Source organism: Emydura macquarii, unplaced genomic scaffold, assembly GCF_026122565.2.
Source record: "Emydura macquarii macquarii isolate MOO-44397 ecotype Brisbane River unplaced genomic scaffold, CSIRO-AGI_Emac_v2 contig_719, whole genome shotgun sequence".
Lineage (NCBI taxonomy): Eukaryota > Metazoa > Chordata > Testudines > Chelidae > Emydura > Emydura macquarii.
Window position 1 is genome coordinate 4396799 of NW_027130856.1, and position 21658 is coordinate 4418456.

General features: G+C 39.9%; 1 protein-coding gene across 11 annotated transcripts in view; it reads right to left on the reverse strand.

Moving 5' to 3' along the window:
• Positions 1 to 21658, reverse strand: part of PARD3 (par-3 family cell polarity regulator) — a 641307-nt gene that overhangs the window by 253016 nt on the left and 366633 nt on the right. For all 11 annotated transcript variants that reach the window (XM_067542623.1, XM_067542631.1, XM_067542629.1 and 8 more), the window contains 2 exons: positions 6479 to 6604; positions 4991 to 5373 (listed from right to left, as the gene is read on the reverse strand). In XM_067542623.1, the coding sequence (XP_067398724.1) occupies positions 4991 to 5373; positions 6479 to 6604 (509 nt within the window). The remainder of the gene's footprint in view (positions 1 to 4990; positions 5374 to 6478; positions 6605 to 21658) is intronic.

Below are 21658 nucleotides of genomic sequence, written 5' to 3' on the forward strand. Positions count from 1 at the left end.
TATGATCAGTTAGAAACCAAATTACTGCAACTGCATGCAATCAAGGTAGCCGAAAAAATTAATTGCATGCTTGTTTACCTTTGCAGGTCTGAGAATCTGGAACATCACTTTCCCCTCTACTCAAAGCACACACTCCCTAAATACGTAGTATGACCATTCCAATATTAAAGTCCAGCCATTTTTGCTTCATCCCTTCTAAAACTAGTGGTTATAATTTCTTTTTCCACAGGAAAATGGTGTTTCCTGCACCTCTCCCTCAGTAATTTGCAAATGGCTGAAGTGATTTCCTTTCACTTTCACCTCAGATTTGAGGTAAAATTTTGAAACTCACCCAAGTGCTTTAGGAATCTAAGTCCATTTTCAAAATGACAGACACTTTGGCTCCTACATCTCAGTAGGATTTAGTATCCTAAATCACTTTTGAAAATTTTACCATGGAACCTACAGCCCAAAAGGCAACTATCTCAGAAAAGTATATATGTAAAAACAGGAAGCTATAATCTAAAATAGTTAGCAATCTTTACACTTTAACCATAGTGGGTGTATAACTCCACATGTTACAAATAAGCCTAAAAAATTTACTTTATTCGTATCTAGGGTGCAGTGGAACTTTGCGTGATTAAAAACTAGGCTCTGATCCTTTAAGCAGCTCTGCACATGAATCATTATGCCTTTCTGGAGCCCCACAGCTTCAATCAAGAGCTAAACAGCTGCAGAAGTCTGTTCACACATAGCTATTTACAAAGTCAGAGCTCGAGAATGGAATTCAGAATATGGCCCCAAACCAAAAAAAAAAAAAAAAAAAAGTAAACTCTTGCAATCCAGGCTAGAAAAATCTAAAAACCAAATTAACTAGGCCAAACCTATCAGATAAGATAGATGGGTTGGTTGATAGCCAAAATGGGAATCCAACTTGGATAATGACAAAAAAAATCATAGAATTTCTGACTTCTGGCTAAATGTTTAGGTTTTCTGAAAGACTCTCTTTTCATGCTAGATTTATAGACAGCTTGGGAAACTAGAACTAAAGAGTTTGGTTTTGTCTCTATGGCCACTTTACACATAGGGTTTTCTGTTTAACATTTTATTAAGTATTATTTGTATTATATTTACTAAATCTAAACAAAAGCTCTTTCAAGCCAAAATGAATTGATGCTCTGAATATTAATGTACTGGAGGAGCAATGGTATTTTCATTCAGGTAATATGAAGCCATTCTAGTCCAGAGCAATCTTGAAATACTCCTCGTTGAACTCTGAGTGATGTGATGATATCTGACTGAAAACAGTCCTTTGAATGCTTTAGGAACTACTGAGCTAAATGTTGTAAGCTAATAAACACATGAAGAATGAGACTCGGAATCTTCTTCTTCCTTTTTTTTTTTGTTAATAACTGTTGGGCCAGATTTTCTCAGTTACGCTGGCTTAAATCCAGAGTAGTTCTCTCAAAAGCGGTTAACTCTGGATTTCTGCTGGTGTAACTGAGATCAAAGTTTGGCCTGATTTTGAGTGTTGTGTAAGTGGCCTTCTTGTTTCTATTTTTCATCTGGGAGGTGTTTTCTCTATTTTATTTCTTGTTTAGATTTATTGTAAATTATGATACACAGTAAAATATAAATAAAAAATGCAAGCCGGTTGTCACTCCTCATGCTGTCTTAACTTGCATGAAAACTATGAAGAGTGACTGACATACAAGCCTCAAAAGTATTAGAATATCAGCAATAACCCCTAAATCTGGATGCTAAAAGTTCAGGCCCTGACCTTTAAATAGATATCAATTTTCATTTAGAAAAGCCAACAAACATTCTGCGTTGACTGAAACATATTACTGACCTTCTCTTCTGACTTTATTAAGCAGCTAATGCCTATGAAAGATCAGGTTATTTGAAAATGCCAAAATGGCAATAAATATTAAGAAATCATAATTATGGAGGCAAGTACTACAAGGCTGTCCTATTATGTCACTTTACTTGACAAAGCACAAGCAATATGTAAAAACGCAGCTTTAATAAAGGTCTCTCTCTCTTTATGTTGAAAAGTCAATTCACACCTACTACATCATCTTGAATACATTGATTAAATCGGAAGTGAATTCCAAGTTGAAGCCTTACATATATGTATGCTTAAATGCACCCCACAAGGAATATTTAATCTAAGGGTGAAATTGTTAATTGGTGAAATAATGGCTGTCTCTTAGCAGCAAAGAAGATGCATTCGTTAGGTTTCTATTACAACCTCTATTACTACAACATCCTTCATTAGAAATAATAAAAGACAATCAAAGTCCCTATTTCACTCAGATTTATAATAAACTACTTGTGGGTATACTTCAGCACTTTGCTTCATTTGTTGCTCCACATTTATGTTCTCAGAGTAATCAAATGAAAATCAAGATGGGAAGACATCCATTTTTCTACAGTGGATATTAACGAATGAATGAAAATAATGTTAAAGAGGAATTTTCCGTATGCGTGCATTTTATACTAGGTTAGCACACACAAAATAAAGTTTGCTAAATTATTGTGTGCGCCTGTTTACAATTTGACTCATGCTATCTTTACATAGCAATTCCTCTCACAAAAGCAATCTATTAGAAATAAAACTGAAATAAAACACGTAGGTAGCATTTTTAAAATCTGAACTTAGAGGCCTTTTTTAAATCAAATTGAATTAAATTAATCAAGTATGGGTGCTTATTGTATTTTTTATTTGAAAATTCATTAAAATGGGATTCACTAGTACAGGGGGTCTCAAACATTTTTATAGCATGAACCATGTTCCTAGACAGATTACTTCGTGGACCTCCACCCTTTCCCATCTCATGGTCTACCTCTCTCTCACATTTACGATCTCAGCATCCTGTGGCAATTACAGCAATTGTTTACGTGGCTGAATTACATTAGGAAAATGTTTATTGTATTTCTTGCTATCTCTAATGTGGTATTTGCAGGTGGAATGGTAAGGGGACGAGTTAGCATCATGTGATTAGCCAGCTCTCTGCAGGGCACCAGGATGTGAGCCACATGCCATGCTTTGAGAATCTCTGCTGTAGCAAATTAAACCCTGATATTCCTGTTTTCTTTTTTCAGCATCTTCGACATCAAGATTGCTTTGTGACAAAATAATTATTTCCTCCAGCCAACATTTATGTAATCATAATTATTGTTGGTGTTGTACAAGCTATAAGAAACATATATATTTTCACCCCGACTGAGAAAATTAGATATTTGTATATTATATCCCAGTGATATTTTCTTAGGCTTCCTATTTATCCATTCCATTAAAGATGAAAAATTGGTCAAATCACTGTAGTGACTGAGGGCATTTCTTTAAGTACAGTGATTCCTTACTCAGCCAATAACAACATTTTTCCAACCAAGTTGTCTTAAGCTGATAGCCATAAGTATTTCTGAAGGAGCATCAGCAACAGAAGCAAACTGTCAGTTCAGCCTTATATCATCCAAGTTTGTAGAGCTTAAAATTCAGTAACCAGAAACAAGCAATCTGGTAGTTCATGTGAAGTTCACAGAAAAGAGAGCATAATCTTAGAAAGAAAATTACTATCCTGGTAATTATGAAACCACATTAAATCTCCATCCTTTAGCATATTCTCTCTTCAGCTCCTTTTAAGAAAATAATTTTTATTAATTAAAAATCTAACACTAAACAAATAACCCTTTACATGAAGACAAAGTAAAACAGAGTGAACAGATATAGCATACTCTGCCACAACAGTCGGCTGTTTCCTACATTATTTCCAATGTCATTTTTCCTTATTGAATGCAGTGTATCTTGCCTTGAACTCACTTGCTTTAATCTCAAAGACTGTGGCATGTGTTGTCATTAAATACTCACCATTTGCCAATAGTTACAACACAGTGGCCTCTGAGACACTTTAGTTCCTATTTTAAGTATAATGAAATAACTAAAGTATCTCAAAAATGACAGGGTGGTAACTATTTGCAAATACTGACTTTTAATGGTGACTGCTGTTCATCCACTGTATAAATTCTCTCTCTCTAAAAAGGCAGTTGCTGTAGCCTTGTTGGTTCCAGGTTATGAAAGTTGAGGTAATAACTTTTATTGGATCAACTTCCGTTGGTGAGAGAGACAAGCTTCCTGAAGAGCTGAAGAAGAGCTCTGTGTAAGCTCGAAAACTTCTCTCTCACCTACAGAAGTTGATCCAATAAAGATATTAACTTACCCACCTTGTCTCTCTATATGCATATACATACACAGAGATATACATATACCACACATATTATAATACATGTCTGTGCACGCACACACAGAAATACAGTAATTTTTCTCTCCCCCAAAACTGGATTACCTTCAAACTCAAATTACAGTATCCTAAGGCTCAGCATGAGAAATATCAGAGTTTATATCAGTCAGTGATCTAGACCAAATATCTCACAGTCCTTCAGAGTAAGAAACAACAGTTTTATACTGTTAGAAAGAGGAAATTCCCAGATTTACAACTGGATGTGCAACCCTTATTTCCAGTGAAGGCAGAGCTGAAGTACTAGATTTAAGTCATGAAGTTTTTAGATACAGGATACAGTTATTTTTAAGGTTTTAAAAATATTTACAAATTACATATTTTCTCCCCCGTTGTGCGCATTTCAATAGGATTTATTGTAACTAGGGCACCTGACCTTTAAAAGTTGAAAAGTACAAAAAGATGTCCCACTAAAATGTTAAAGTACTCTTTAAAATGTTTCAAAAATAACTTTCTGTAAAACGTGCTTTATATATAGAATACAGGATAGGATGCAGTGTGGCATAATGGCTTTATTATTTGGGATAACTCACATAATTTGCACATGGCTTCACTGCTGATGAGTAATATGGCCATCCCAAACTGAAGCCAACAGATTGTTTATACTACATTAGGCTTTCATATACAGAGAGAGAGAAAGAAATACACATATATTGTACTATATATACACATATCTTCAATATAAATTACTTCAGAAGCATACTCCTTACCTTTTCTCAGCTGTATATTAAGTTTCTTCCCTATCTTTTTGGTGTTATAACCACTGTTTGCAGTGGAGGTAAGAACTTTTTGAGGTGATGGAGCCAGGCCCAATGGTGGTTTCCCTGACGAATTCACACTATGAGGTAGCTGTGAGTAAGAGTCTGTTTGTTCTGTCTGGTTGCTTATTCTAGATATTCTTTGTAATGTGTGAAGTCCAGCATTGTTAATACTCTTGTTGTCGATATACTGTGATTCTGGGCTAAACCGGTTGGAGTAGTAAGTGTTCTTCTCACTTTGGGATAACTGTTCATACTGCTCTTTATTTGCTGCAGGAACCACATGGAACCAAATGATGGGTGTACGCATGGCTTGACGAAACATATGCTGTGCTCTACATTTCAGAATGAATGCAAAATTAACAAATTAAGACTGGCAGACTACAAGACATTACAAGCATAATTACTAACATTAATTAGCCAATGTGAGCTGACAGACAGGGCTGATGGAGGGGGGGGGGTTGTGGGTTTTTTTCAACTATAATTCTACACAATAGTGTCCCAATCCTGGTTATGACTAATGGAAACTAATGCATTACAAATAATGAGTGCACAACTGTCAGTTTAAGACATCATTCCTTCAGCTGACAATATATTACATATTGAAAGGAAATTTACTTCTGACAAAACTGCAGTGATATATTCCTCAAATAGCGAGGGGAGGGATCACTTGATGATTATCTGTTCTATTCATTCCCTCTCAAGCACCTGGCATTGGCCACTGTCAGAAGACAGGATACTGGGCTAGATGGACCATTGGTCTGATCCAGTATGGCCATTCTTATGTTCTTTTTTTTTTGGTGATAAATTTCTTCAGAATATGTCCTTTATTCTCTATATTTTTGGTCAACTATTTTTTCTTTGAACTAAACCTGTTTTCACTTAAAAAAATCTTCTTGATGTAACATTCTGGCCTTCCATCAAAGCCCAGCTTCCTGCTAAGCAAATATTTATAACTTCACAAATTTTTAAAGGGCACCTTCAGTTACTTTGTTTACAGTGTCTTTAGTTTTCACACACACAAAACAACAAATGTTTTAAAATGTTCAACATACAGGGCACCATGCTGCCCTCATATATGCAACATGCAATACTGTAAATGTATGAAAACAAGAACCATGATTAATTTTTCAAGATAAAGCCAGGCTCAGTTTATCATCTGATGAAGAAAAAAAAAAGGTCTCATAATGTTTAAAAAACAAGGCATAATTTATCAGACAACTGAAAAGTTACATATATTCTAATGGCAGTAATTATCCTGTAGTTTCATAGCTTGACTAATTAAAAGAAATATGTTCTAAAATTGTAGACTGTTTCTTTCCTCTATAAAAGAAGAGGTTAGATAATTTGTTTTTAAACACTTTTTTTCATCAAATTACTGCAATATGCAGTGGTTAAAGATTTTTAAAAAGCAATATGTTGTACAGTAAATGCACTTACTGTTCAAATCTCCTATTGCGAAGATCTCCATCGTTAATCCTGACAATACAATCATTTTCATGAAAAAGGTTTTCTTGTTCAGCTTTTCCACCTTTCTCCAGCCGTTTTACTAATAACCCCAGGGTTCTGAAACATTAAGATTACAAATGATTACACATCTAATATTTCCTCAGTACCTAATGTCCCCTGATTTAATATGCTTTCAGATAATGACTAAGCCTATCCTCTGCTTAAAGCATTACTACCAAACTAAAAAAAAAATTGTTCTTGAGCAGGATATCATAGCTTCAAATCACTTACAAACATTACCTGAATTATCATAGAATCATAGAACATTAGAGTTGGAAGGGACCTCAGGAGGTCATCTAGTCCAACACCTTATATAAAACAAAGACTGTCAGAGTATTACATTTCTGAAATAAGAATATACAATACTGTTTACATTTAAAATTCAAGCAGGGCAACCAATATGGCTCAGTTGACATCACAATATAGATTGATGCAAGAAACCTGGATTATGACTCTTGCACATTTGGATCCAGGAAGCAACACGACAGCCTGCATCTTCTTTGTAAGGCAACTGAAGATGAGGACACAGCAAGTTTAATTCACACTTCAATGCTTCTAGTTAATAGAAGAATCCTCTGCCATTATTACTACTACTGCAATGAGTAGAGCCCTGCAAATCCGTGGATATCTGCTTTATATTCGTGGTTGTGGATATCCACGGATCATTTTTTTCTGGATGGTGGATCGGATGTGGATCTCAAAGGTGGGGAAGTAGTTGTCTGCAGCTCATAGCCTTTGAGGCTGCTTCCCTGCCTTTCAGAAAGGAATTGGGGCTGGTCATCAATCAACTGTTCCCCTGGCTTTCCCATGGGCCGCCAATCAGCTGCTTGGCTGGGCTCCCCTGCTGGCCTACCAGGCGGCAGGCAAGGGTAACCTGTGGAACAGCTGATTGATCAGCGACCGGCAGGCAGGGGAGCCCCGTGGAACAACTGATTGATCGGCGACCGGCAAGCAAGGGAGCCCCGTGGAACAGCTGATCGATTTGTAGCCAGCAGGGGAGCTGCCCGGAACAGCTGATTGGCAGCTCCTCAGCTCTTCTGCGGGGCTCCCCTACTGGCTGCCAATCAATCAGCTGATCCAGAACGCTGCCCTCCTGGCCCTAGAACAGCTGATCAGTGATGAAGGCTGTAGCCAGGCTGGAGGGGCTGGCCCCAGAACAGCTGATCAGTGGTGAAGGCTGTAGCCGGACTGGCCTCCGAACAGCTGATTGGGGGCCCCAGAGCTGCGGGTGTGGATGACTTATGTTGCAGATGGCTGTCAGAGGTAAGCTGACTGGGGTAGATGTGGATTGGATGCGGATCTACATTTGTGTATCCGTGCAGGGCTTTATGCATGGGTGAAACATGATGATATACCAGATAAATGAAGGGATGAGTAGAAGATTTATGAAGCCCCAATTGGGCAAAATACATCCTGAATAAACCACCTGAAAAAATTGAAAATAAAACAACATTCTCAGATTTCTTTGAGTTATAAAACAGCAAGGGGAAAAACTGCAGATAGAAGTGTGATTTTTAAGTAGACAGTTTACCTTAAAGAAATGAGGTCAAACCTAGTCCAAGTCACTAGAGATAGAAAATAATTACTATCTGATGGCTTGTGTGCAATGAGCTGGTTACCTCTCTCTAGTCTGTATTGCAGAGGGGGCCCAAGCCACCCATTTTGGCATCCTCAAAGAGGCAAAGGTGAATAAACATCCAGCCTGAAACTATGCTCTCTTTACTAAAGGTTCCCCTTCAGTCAGAGTTGTAACATTTTGACAGGGCAACATGCACTGCCAATGACCATGTTATATATATTCTATGAATAAGCAGACTGGCTCATTGGTCAGGACTGACAATCCTTAGAGGTATTTAAGGTGAGGCTTGACAAAGCCCTGGATGGGATGATTTAGTTGGGGTTGGTCCTGTTGTAAGGTATTTTTTTTAGAAGTACCTGCTGGGTCAGTTCAGGAATCCCCTGGAGTGGCACATCCATGGCAGTATATATAGGGCCCTACTGACCCAGAGAGCTCCGCCACAGGGTAGGTCTTGGAATGGATATGAGCAACACATCTCGAAGAAAAACAGTTAGGAAGGTAAGTAACCATCTTTTCTTCTTCAAGTGCTTGCTCATGTTTATTCCAATTAGGTGACTCCCAAGATGATCCAAGGTGGAGGAGTCGGAGCTCACAGAATCGCTGACTGAAGCACTGCTCTGACAAATTCTGCATGATCTCTGACCTCTTGGATGATGGCATAATGTGCAGTGAATGTATGGATTTATGAGCAGGTTACGGCCCTGCAGATCTCTTGCATAGTGATGTGCACCAGGAATGCTGCAGAAGAGGTCTGTGCCTTCATGGAGTGTGCAGATAGCTCTGGAGCTGGCACCTTGGCCAGGTCATAACAACTTGTGATACAGGAAGGGAAGGCCCCTTCATCTTATCTGCTATAGTAATGAAGAGTTGATTTGACCTAAGGAAAGGCTTAGTCCTCTCTCTGTAGAATGCCAGTGCTCTTCTAACATCTAGGGAGTGGAAGCTTTGCTCCTGCTATTAATGTGTGGTTTTGAAAAGAAGACTAGAAGGAAGATATCCTGGCTTGTATGAAACTGGGACACCACTTTAGGTAGGAAGGCTGGATGTTGTCACAGCTGAACCTTGTCCTTGTAAAAGACCGTGTATGGGAGCGTCGAATGACAGAGCCTCAAGTTCAAACACTCTTCTGGCTGAGGTGATTGTGACCAGAAATGCTACTTTCCATGAAAAATACAAAAGCAAACAGGAAGGTAAGGGCTCGAAGAGGGGTCTCTTAAGTACCAAGTTAACATCCCAAGCGGGTACTGGATGGTGGGCCTGTCTATCAACCCCTTGAGCAAGCAGTCACCATTGGATCAGCGAATACCAAATGCCCAAATATGCCTGGGTAGAATGCGGATATTGCTGCCAGGTGTACCTTTATGGATGATACCACCAGCCCTAGCTCAAAGCAAGACACCGGCAGGAGCGCCCTCCCCTGAACTGAGTCTCGGACTGCCACTATAAACACTATCCGCTGTGTAGGGGATAATGTTGATTTGAGCATGTTTAGCCGAAGACCCAGATTGTTGAAGGTTGACCGTACCAGGTTGACTTGCTCTACTGCTTGTTCTTTGGAGTGGCCCCTGACTAACCAGTCATCTAAATACAGAAATATTTGCACCTGATGCTTCCTCGGGAAGACAGCAACCACCAGCATGCACTTGGTGAAAACTCGAGGGGCTGCTGACAGTCTGGAAGGGAGGACTGTAAACTGATAGTGAACGTGGTTTACCAGAAACCTGAGGAACCTTCTATGAGACAGAATTATCGAGAGGGGAAAGCAAGCATCCTTTATGTCAAGGATGACATACAAGTCCCCAGGATCCAGGGAGGGAATGACCGCAGCCAAAAGACCATATGAAACTTCATCTTCTTCATGAATTTGTTGAGATTTTGCAGATTGAGAATGGGTCTCAGACCCTCCCCTTGGCCTTAGGTATTAAGAAATATTGGAAGTAGAACCCCTTTCCCTTTAGCTCTGGAGGAACCTCCTCCACAGCGCCCATTTGTAGTAGTTTTTGCACGTCCTGTATAAGAATTTGCTCATGAGAGGGATCCTGAAGAAGGACAGGGAAGGGGAGCAGGACAGTGGGCAGGAGAAAAATTGGAGAGAATAGCTCATTTCTACCATGCACAGCACCCAAGCATCCAAAGTGATGTAAGTCCATGCCTGGTAGAAATGGCACAGACAATTCAGGAAACAAGGGCAAGGGTCTGTATTGTGGACTGGTGTGTCACCCTCAGGCGCACCTTCAAAATAACTGCTTGGAGCTCGGGGGCTGTCACACCGAGCTCCAGCCCTGGTCAGGCTGAGGCTGAAGTGTTCTATGTCTATTGCTCCTGCCCCTCTTCCTGGGCTATTCCTGCCTCTGGGATTGGTATAAAACCAAAGGGTAGACTGAGGCTTAAAATGTTTCCTCTGAGTATTCGGAGTGTGCAAGACCAAAGACTTCAGAGTCATCCTAGAATCTTTCAGGCTGTGCAACTTGGAGTCAGTTTGCTCTGAGAATAACCCTGAGCCCTCAAAAGGCAAGTCCTGAATGGACTGCTGCACTTCTAGAGGGAGGCCAGACACCTGCAGACAGGAGCATCTCCTCATTGCATTCACTGGGGACACAGTGCATGTGACAGTTTGCCGCATCCAAGGCCATTTGTAGCGATGTAGTCACCAAAACTCCTCTGTGGAGTCAGATAGAATCAACTCCTTGAATTTCGTCATAGGCCCTCAGTAGTTAAAATTGTAATGGCTAAGGATAGCCTGCTGGTTGGCTATGCGAAGCTGAAGCCCCATGGTAGAGTATACCTTTCTACCGAAGAGATCTAGCTTCTTCAAGTCTTTGGACTTGGGCGTTGATGCCTGCTGTCCCTGTCTCTCTTTATCATTCGCTGCACGCATCACAGCAACCCCAGCTGCAGGTGCGTAAAAGAGGTACTCATGTCCAGAGGATGGGGCGAAATATTTGCACTCTATTCCCTTAGCCATTGGAGGAATAGATGCAGGAATCTGCCACAGTGTCTTAATGGTGGCTTGAGTTGTTTTAATCAAAGGAAGGGCCACCTGGGAGGGGCCCTCCAGAATCAGAATGTCAACCTGAGTCTTCTGACTCTGTCTCCTCCTCAGCTTGGAGGCATAAGTTTTTTGCCACCTTCTGAGCAGCTGTTGGTGGGCTCTATTATCCACTGGGGGGAAATAGCTACAGTGCCTGCTACTGCCTCCTCCAGGGACGATGATGAGGATGCTCTGGGATGGGCCAGTTCTTCCTTGGAGCCTCCCTCTCGCTACCATGGACCTTGTCGGTACTGGGTTCTCCACCACGATCTACTCTCCCCTCAATGCTGCAGATGTGGTCCCTCTCAGTGCCTCAGGGAGACTGTTGTGGTGCTGAAGGCCTCAAGCTTCTAGTGCGGGTGGCAATGGAGTATGACCTTCTGGATGAAAACCCCTGGACTTGGTGATAAGCCCAAGGAGTCCAAAGGGGCCATTGTGGCGTCCCGACACTGAGCCTGCCATGGTCCCCTAAGATGGTTTTGCCCTTGCCCCTGCATCTGGTCACGCCTCTGCGATTGGTGCTGGCTGCGCCTGGATACACAGGACTCTGCCTCTGATCCAGATGACTGTGATTCAGACCATGGAGACCATGGTGGAGGAGAGCAGGATGGATCTGGGGAGTGGTGCTGAGGCGAAGGTGACCCGTGCCATGCCATAGGAAACTTGCCTCTGGACAGCACCGCAATGGTCTGTGATGCTGGAGGTCTTACATCCTGCTCCTCCCTTCTGGCAGGGGACAACTGAGGCATCGCAGCTATTGGCTCCTATGCCGCCTCAAAGATGTCCGGGGTTGAAGGAGAGTGTAGCTCCCCCAAATGGCTCTCCCTATCTGGTAAGTCCAACAGCACCGGACTTGACAGAGCTCCTTGCGGGGCTGAAGTCAATAGTGCCAGCTCCGGTGGAGAGGGCACTGAGTGTCCCGGCGTGGGACACATCCGGATCTCTTCTTTCTCTGCAAGCTTCAGTGTCAGAGAACGTTCCCTGTAGGATGTCTTCCACGGCACTGGGGAATGGGAGCAGTGCCGAGTCTTCAGTGCCGGAGCGATGTTGGTGCCGAATCCCTCTTCGGTGCCATAGCCTCTCTTATAGAGCCTGGTGCACTCTGCACCAACGTGCTGGGTGCCAAGTTGGAACTCGGCTGAGGGCAGACTGCTGCCTCCATAAGGAGGTGTTTAAGTCTTGACACTGGTCCTTTATTGTCCTCAGCCAGAAACCCCTGCAGATCTTACGCCTGTCCACTTGATGTGCTTTTCCAATGCACTTCATATAGGATTTGTGTGTGTCTCCTCTTGGCATCGGTTTGTGGCATATGGTTTAAAGCCTTGGGACCGAGCCATGCCCTGGTCCCGAGGAGAAGACTCGGGGCGGAGGGAAACCCCTCAACTGAAAACTTAACCACAACTAATGACTAACTAATAACTATTTACAATTTTTTATTTTATTTTTTGTGATAGAGGAAAGCTTGCCAGACAGATGGGCAAGAAGCTCTAACTATCATCACAGGCGGTAAGGAGGAACTGAGGAGGCAGCAGGTCAGCAGTGCCCCATATACAGCACCATGGCGGCACCACCCAAGAAGTACTGCTAGGGGAAAAGCCTTCTGGTGACTGTGCTTGTGGCACGCACACACCTAATTGGAATCGAAAAGAGCAAGCACTCGAAGAAGAATTCTAATATACCACCATAGTTATACAGTAACTTTATCTCACCTACCAGGTCACACACAATTTTCATAAGATTATTAGAGCTCAATATTTGTAATGATTACACAGTAAATCCACGTCTGTCACAACAGTAAAACAAAATAATAGCTTCTGATTACATCTATTTTTCTTTGGTTTCATTACAAAATGTCTTGATCACAGCACTGGGATTTTAAAATTATAGTATGTAATTAAAAAATAAAACTTTACTAAGCTGCTCAGTCTGTTAGTTGGGGGAAAACAATAAAATTAAGATTCATAACTGTTGATTACACAAAATACTTTTTTCTTCTAACTAAAATATAAAGTAACAAAAACATGTTGCATGCGTTTATTCCATCATTTTGTATCATAATTACAGTTTCCATGTAGCTTAAGCTATAGTCAAGGTTGTGAAACAACTCCAACTCATTTTCCTTCATTTAACTTCCTGAAATTATCTCAGGGAGATGAAATTTACAACCATTCTATGTCTGTCGCCCCAAAAGTGGGGTTATGGGAGGGGGCATTATTTTTTATTTTACTGTTTTTACTGAAGTTCAACGAAAAACACTCCATTCAATCATGTTCAACCTATGTGAATAGGGTAAAAAATAATAAAAATAAAAAATCCAATATTTTTAATGAAATTCACCACATGTAGAGCACCACTATAATGGCCCAATATAAGGCCGAAGTGGGATATAAGTGGTGCTTAAGGCCCTACTCTGGCCCCCTACAGTGGTCGCCCATACAATTTATACTTGCATGTTGGTTGGGCCAATACTTCTGAAAATCCCATCCTAAATTCTGAGCTTTGGCGCATCTGCAATTCAGATCCTAATAGAGTTATATGGCCTGGCTGACCTCTACACCTGTTGAAGCCAAAATCAATCCCTCTACCTGTTCAGAAGCACAGATTGGTGGATGACAGCAGGGAAGCACAATTAACTGGCAGTTGAGAAGATCATGCAGCCCTCAAAGGATCTCCCCACTCTCAGCTCCGTAAAGGAGCCATCAGGAGTGGGTCCAGAGCACACTACAACCTGCACGCCATATGATGATATGGGGATGGGGGAGAAGCAGATCCCAGCCATTCAAATACCTCTAACCCCCAAAAGAACACACACTTTTTCCTTTTCTATTTGAAAACAAACTCTTTGGGAATCTCTCTTTCTTCCACCCCACCCCCAGCAACACTTTCCATGAGCTCAACTTGTTCTTCTGCATGGGCTCAATGTCCATGAATAAATCAGGATGTGGGTGCACATACCTATCTATAGGTGCTTCACTACGACAGCAGATCCTTTATTTCTATTCTAAGTAAACAGTGAAGGCTTACACTATATAATGGCATATATAGCACATCACTTTAGTGTTATGGTGACACTATAACCTATTCAAACTCTCATAGGTATTTGCGTCATCAGAACACAAAGTATTTATAGATTTTAATTTTAAGATTAGTTACCTATTAATGTTACTTTTTATATAATGATTGCTATTATCCTTTCTAGTGAAATTATATTAGACTACTGCTAATATAAGATACATCTTATTTTCAGCATGATTCATGGCTTCTGAAACCTATCCATATAAGCACTCAAATCTAATAAAAACCTTTTTGACCCTAACCACTGGTAAAATAATGTAATGCAGAAATAAACTACATGTCAAAATTGCAATTACTCTCATTAAACAAAGCTTGCAAGTTCTATTAATGCAGGAATGCTCACCTCAGACGCAGCATCTGGTGTTTATGGAGATCTTGCTTTTTACCCAATTTTAGAGCAGGATGGACTAGGGAACATACAGCTGAAGTGGCATAACTAACAATCAGAGCTGGTTGGAGAACAGAAATGCCATTCTGTGAAGAATTTTGAGATTACAAACCTTGAAAATTTCTAAATACACCACAAAAAAATTTTTTTTTAAATGTTCTGGGCCAATCAAAATGTTTATGTTCAATTTGGTCTTTTAAAAAATGTTATAAAATATCATGGAATTTTTTTTTTTTTAAATCAAAAGTTCCTTTCAAAAGGAAAAATTGGGATGTTTCAACATTGTCAGACCCTTCCCCCCCTTTCCCTCAGAAACAAAATGTTGGTGAAATTGACACAATTTTGCAAAGCATTTCAGTCTAGATAGAACTGTATATTCCAATGGAATATGGTTCCATCAAAATTTTTCCAAACAGCTCTACTAAATGATCAAAAAGGGGATGAATAGCCTTAGTCAAATTTAATTCCAGTATCCTCCTGGTTACTAGCCTATTGCTGTAAGCACTAGATATCACATCTGTGTCTCCCTCTTTAACACACAGACAGTTTGCATGTTGAGAAAAGGCATAATACTGTATTATTTTAGACACACACACACAGGAATGGTTTCCAATCCTACTCTGTCAGAGACAAAATAATTTTCCCAGAAATTTGGCATGATCCTAGTTTTCCCATACAATTTTAATAGCAATTTCCTCTCATGCTGCTTCATCATAAAAGTAATTTAAAGTAGAGTTCGACTCAGAAATGTTATTCTGATCTTGGCATTGTTTGGATTCATGTTCATTGTTGCAATGACTTCAAATCACATTTGCTCATTTTAGAAGCAAAAGAGTTTTTTTGCAATCTTATTGTGGGATCTACAAAATAAATTGGATTCCTTCCTCTTCAAGCATCACCACCAGAAATCCCAATCAATGGAGATTTGCCGCACAGATGTAGTTCAGATGCAAGTATAGTAAACATATATTACATTCTGCATCTGGGTCAGGGATAGTAGTGATAATGTGTAACGAGGAAGAACCCGGTCTGACTTTATGAATCCAGGATTTCTTTGCAGAGCTAGCTGTTCTGTTTTTGTTTTTGTTTTAAATCTGAAAACCAAGCACAACTGGGTTGGCATCTAGAGAAAAAAAAACATGAAATGCCGCTGCCATTTTATAGAATTTTTTTAAGAAGATAGCCACACTTTAATACACAAGTATATACATGTATGGTGTATTACCCTTGCCTACACTAGGAAAATGCATCGTGTTAGAAAACATCTTAATGAACAAGTTTTAATTAACATGATTTTAAACAAAAAGACAAATACTTTTTTAAAATATTTTTTTAAAACCCTAAGGGTTAACCGTGACCAGACATGTTTTTAAGCATTACTAGCCCTTGTATATGCTTGTTTTAACATCACATTAGAAAACAGATTAACTAACACATTTTAACTAATGATACATTTTCGCAGGGTAGACATGGCCTTAGATTAGGAACTCTCTAAGACTGGGATTGAATTTCTTATAAAGTCTGCAAAGAATGTTGTCATCCTATAATCCTGTAGAAATTACAATAATAATGTATGAAAATTGCTCTCCATGCTGTGTTTTACACCAGCTTAATTTTAACTGATTGGGGGAAAAAACAGAAATGGCAAACCACTGAGATCTTCTGTCTTTGTACTTGTTTTAGATATATAATTAGGAATTTAACTGCTTTGATTATATTAACACTTGCACCACTATATTTACACAAGATTCATTAGTCTAATTATACAATTAAAATAAACTCAGGCACACATGTTAACATTTAACTTCTAAGTATAAATTACAACCAATGATAAAACTGGAAAGAAGTACAAATGTTTTACTGACAACTAAATTGCCTGAGTTAGTCTGAGTTCTTCTTTGAAAATGTGAACTCCCCACAATTGCCACCCAGCTGTGGAAATGATCATAATTTATCTTAATAAAAGCTGACAGTGTAAACATCATGAGCGTAATAGGAACATTACACTGAATATACCAGAATATGATTCAGCTATCACCGCCCATTGCACACATGCACTGAAGTTATTCACCTGTTAAATACGACCTCGTTGTAATTGAATCAGCTGAGACAAATGAAAATAGTCAGCTAAAACTGTTTAAAGAAAGTAACTAACACCCAAGGCAATCACTAGAGCAAAAGTATTCCTATAAAACAACTGATTCTGAAACAAAAGAATAATAGGATTGTTGCCACACACAAAGCTGGGCAGTGATGAAAACTACCACAGATGATCAGTCTAGACAATAAAAACATTGCTAATTTCATTATATTAGAAACTGAGGCCTTGTCTAGTCAATTATATGGTTATAGCAGACAGACTCAAAATTGGACACTAACCCGGACCCTTCCTACGATATTAAAACATTTCATTGCCCCACGATAGTGGTGTTATACTCATGTTCAGCACTCTCATTGCAGAAGCTCAAGCTTGATTTCAATTCTTAGGCTCTGAGTCCTCAGACTGGCTGGGATGATGAGGTTCCATACAACCTTTAGGAGAAGGAGGTGAGACAAAGAATGTCTTGGATTACTCAACTGCAGCACATCTGGATGATGAAGAAAATGGGACTGACTGGCACCAAAGGGAGGCTCATCCAGTCATTTATGCTTTTGAGAATTAAGGCTACAATGCAAAGCCTTGAGGATGGGGAATCAATGAGAAGAATAAATGGAGAGTATTTTCAGTGCTCCAGTGGGGACAAAAAACTCACCCATTCTACATTAGATCAGCAAAAATACAGTGTCATTTTTTATAACAGTATGTGGCTTAAAAAATAAAGTCTGACATAAAGGTATTTCAGTATAACCATGGCTAGAATATGTTGCTTCGGTTTTCTTAAATAACTAAAGCAGCAAAGCAAAGGAGCAAACTTTACTGAAAAAACAGGCAACACATTTTAAAGTGATTTATTAAGTTTGGAACATAAAAGGGACTTACACACATAGTGGAAATGAAAAAATATGAGAGAAAAGAGCGCTGTGGAACAGAAAAATCTATAACAATTCTTCAGTATGGGAACTGTATGTATGTCAATGTCTACCTTCACATAAATGCAGGGAATATTTATACACGAAAATCTGTTAAAGTAATATTAAGGTTGTAATTTACGCTGACAAAAGCAAGGAAATTCAGAGTTCAGTCCGTGCTATTTATCCCTTCTTCAGGGGTTTCCAAAGTATCTTGCAGGACCAGATAATAAAGATTACAGTAAATCCGGACCAAGCTATGCTACTTTATAAGATAGGTACTTAAATTTATATTTTCTAATTTATTTTAGATTTCTCAGTGCATTTGGTGGGGAGAAGTTCTTCTGCACACCAGTCAGAATCCCAAAGATCATCTCATCACTCTCCATGAGAAGCTCCATGTTGAACATCACACAGTTTATTTAAAGAGAGGGAGGAGCGTTTCAGATGAGATACTAAAATCCAAGTTCTTCTGCACTGTTTGGATATTAACAATCTCATTGCAGTTTTCATAAGAGTACAGAGTTTTCCACACTATCCTTGGCCAAATCCTTCCCCTCTCACTTGCTGTTGAGCAGTATTTAGTGTATTCTGTGCACCAGTTGGCTCCCACCCTCTGTCCCAGAGATGGCTGCATTTCAGTTGGCATATAGCTTGTGAAGAGCTTTGGAATCTGTAGGAGAGTAAAGAGTTAAAAGCTGGACAAGTGGTCAGGCCTAAATTACAGGGAACGGGGTCAAGGCAAAGGCAAACCTTGTTTCTGTTAATTGGTGTGAATTTTAGTTAGAGTCTGTTATCTCTCTTCTTCTCCTCCCTTCCTGGCCATCTGCACAGATGATGAGTCTATTGCCATTCCTGTGCAAGGCCTTTTGGTGGGAAGAAAGCATTATCTTCCTTCTCCCCCTGGCATGCCTTTACTTCAAAGAACGTTAGTGTAAAATTTATAGGTTTTAAGGTGATGTGCCTGACCCTTGTATGGTAATCCTGTAAACAACGAACAGGGGCGGGTATAATTATATTTATTATGTAGTTGTTAATATTCATTTTATAGGTGTCAATGTAACCAAATAAGGGTCTATGGGAAGTTGCTGAAAATGTATGTTATGGATAAAAGAATTGTAAAGTAATTCCCTTGTTGTTCACTTGCAGTGTCGAGGTGGAACGAGCAGGCAATAAAGGGTTCCATCTCTCCAGTCCACCCCAAGGACAACCTGTTTGATTATTTCTAACAGAACCCTTTAGATAGAAGATGACACGTATTTGTAAATTATTATAAATTACCATTATATGGGCAGAGAAGAATCAAACATGGCTGCATTTAGAGATTAATGTACCTCCTTCCATTAGTCAGAAGGTTAGCTGGAAAGCTGGGGCTGAGCAGTCTCTGCCCAATATACCCAGATTCTTCTGTCCTAAGAATGAGGGACTGAGCTTGAAACTGGTTCTAAGATGCACTAACCACGGCTTTAGCATAGAACATGCACTCTGGAAACTTTGATTCTTAAACTTAATTTTCTTTTTTCTGTGCTTTCCTCTGTTTTCTCTCCCCTTTTCTCTTCATTTGCAGTTTTCCATTTGCCTTTCCATTTGTATCTAAATAGCTACTTTCGCTGTCCTGCCTCTACCTTATATTTTCTTCTTGTTGGACTTCTACTTTACACTATAGTTAGCCCATTTAACAAGCTACTGTGTTGCTTCAAAATGTTACCTTGATAAATTTCATGGAAGAGATTATTTTAATCCAGCCATCTAGTTGATGAATATGTAACCACGCTTCTTGCTGGGTGAGCCAATAATTGATCTTGTTACCAAAAGTGTGTGATTGACCAATAGGACACTACACAGCGTAAATGCAAAAAGAAAACAGAGGGGAAAGTTTATGCAATGCTTATAGGAGAAGCAATGTGGAAATGCATCCACAAAAGAAAGACTGACTGAAAGAATCAGAATGCTTTCAATAGTACTTTTCCCCTGAGGATCATAGGCGTTTGTGTGTGGGGTGGTATTTTTTTTTTTTTTTAAAACATTAAATCTCTCAACATTCCTGCCAGGTAGATAAAATATTATTTTTCTCCATTTTATGCATGTGGAAACAGGGTCAGAGAGAAATGGCTTGCCCAAGGTCACACTGTCCATACCAGACAGGCAAAGAACCAAGATCATTTGACTCCAGTCTTGTACCTTACTCATAAGACCACCGGGGAGTTAAATATTATTACATCTGTCAAATGTTCTTATCACAAAGACTTCTTCTGGGGTTTTCCCATTTTGCCTCTCAAAATTGTGCAATAAAATATAATAGGAAAAATGTCATTATCTTTGAAAATGGGAACAAAACACTAAGATTTCACAGCACCAACATACCAACCCTAGCCACAAGAGGCAACGGAACATCAAGTCACAATAGTCTGAACAGTGCATCCAGATCCTCTCTTTTGCTGAAACCCCTCTTGGCCTTTTATAGATATTGTTTAATTTTGGATATTTAGGACCTTTACTTGATTCTCTCATTTTTCTTACATTTTACAAATATCTGAGCAAGGGACAGGGCATCGAAGTTTGATAAGCAGCAGCAGAGGCACCCTCCAATGAATCCAAGCCCCCCTCATAGCATGAGCAACGAGCACCCGGTCTCCAGATTTCCCAAAAGTACCTGGGAGGCTAGGAAGAAACTAGCTCCCCAACATTTAAACAGATTCAGAGATTCCAAGGCCAGAAGGGACAATTGTGATCATCGAGTCTGACTTCCAGTATAACACAGGCCCGTAGATCTTTGCCAAAATAAGAGCATATCTTTTAGAAAAATATCCAATCTTGATTTAAAAATTGTCCATGATGGAGAATCCACCACAACCCTCGGTAAATTTTTCCAATGGTTAATTACCGTCACTGTTAAAACTTTATGACTTATTTCCAGTCTGTATTTGTCGAGCTTCAATTTCCAGCTATTGGATTGTGTTGTTCCTTTGTCTGATAGATTAAAGAGCCATTATCAAAATTTTAAACCCATGTATTTATAGATTGTAATCAAGTCACCCCTTAACCTTCTCTTTGTTAAGATAGACTCAAGGAGATCAATCTATTTATCACTATAAGGCAGGTTTAATAATCTTTTAATCATTCTCATGGCTCTTCTGTGAACCCTCTCCAATTCATTAACTCATGACTGTATCAGATAGCCATGAGGGGGAGAGGAGGAGGAAGAGTATACCCCTCAAACAAAAGAATCTTGGGGCAGCCCAGGGAGAACTCCTTTGTTCCCACAAAATGCTTTTGAGATAAGGATACAGTTGCAGGTGAGAGAAGCACTATGGAAGAGATCAGCAGGTTGATTACTGCAAATTTGGGCCTACGCAATTAATTCTTCATTCTCTCCAACTACCTTGCAGAGATCTGGCATCACTTGGTAACAAGAGGTGATACTCCCCAATCCTGCCCACTCCTCCAGACTCTCGAGACAAAGGCATGGATGCTTCCTCCAGCTCTCTCACGTGGAGCTTGGGAAAATACTCTCCAGCAGATAGTCAATCACCCCAGGCAAGAAACTGGGTGGAGGGGATTGTGGGTTGCTTCTCTTTGAAGCAGCAAGACGACCATTTACTTACCTGTATTATAACGGTTGTTCTCTGAAACATGATTTCACAGGTGTCTGTGCACCCAGAATGCTGGAGCCAGAGACATTTCTGCAGTAGTACCCATCAGAGTGGTGCACAGGCCCTGTGCCTCCTGGAACCCCCTTTGTTCCTTCACACCAAAATATGGTGGCTCATGCTTCCAATTCAAAAGGAATGGAGGAAGGTCATGGCATAAATGTGGGCAAGCAAGTCCCGAAGAACAACAGTTACCATACAGGAAAGTAACCATTTTTTCGAGTGTTTGCACACATGTATTCCACTCAGGTGACTCACAAGTGGTACCATTAGTAGATGGGGACCAGAGTCTATTTAAACAATGACTGCAATACTGCTTTTCCGAAGCTGGCCTCAGATCGTGAAGCAGTCGTGATGGCATAATGATGAGCAAAAGTAT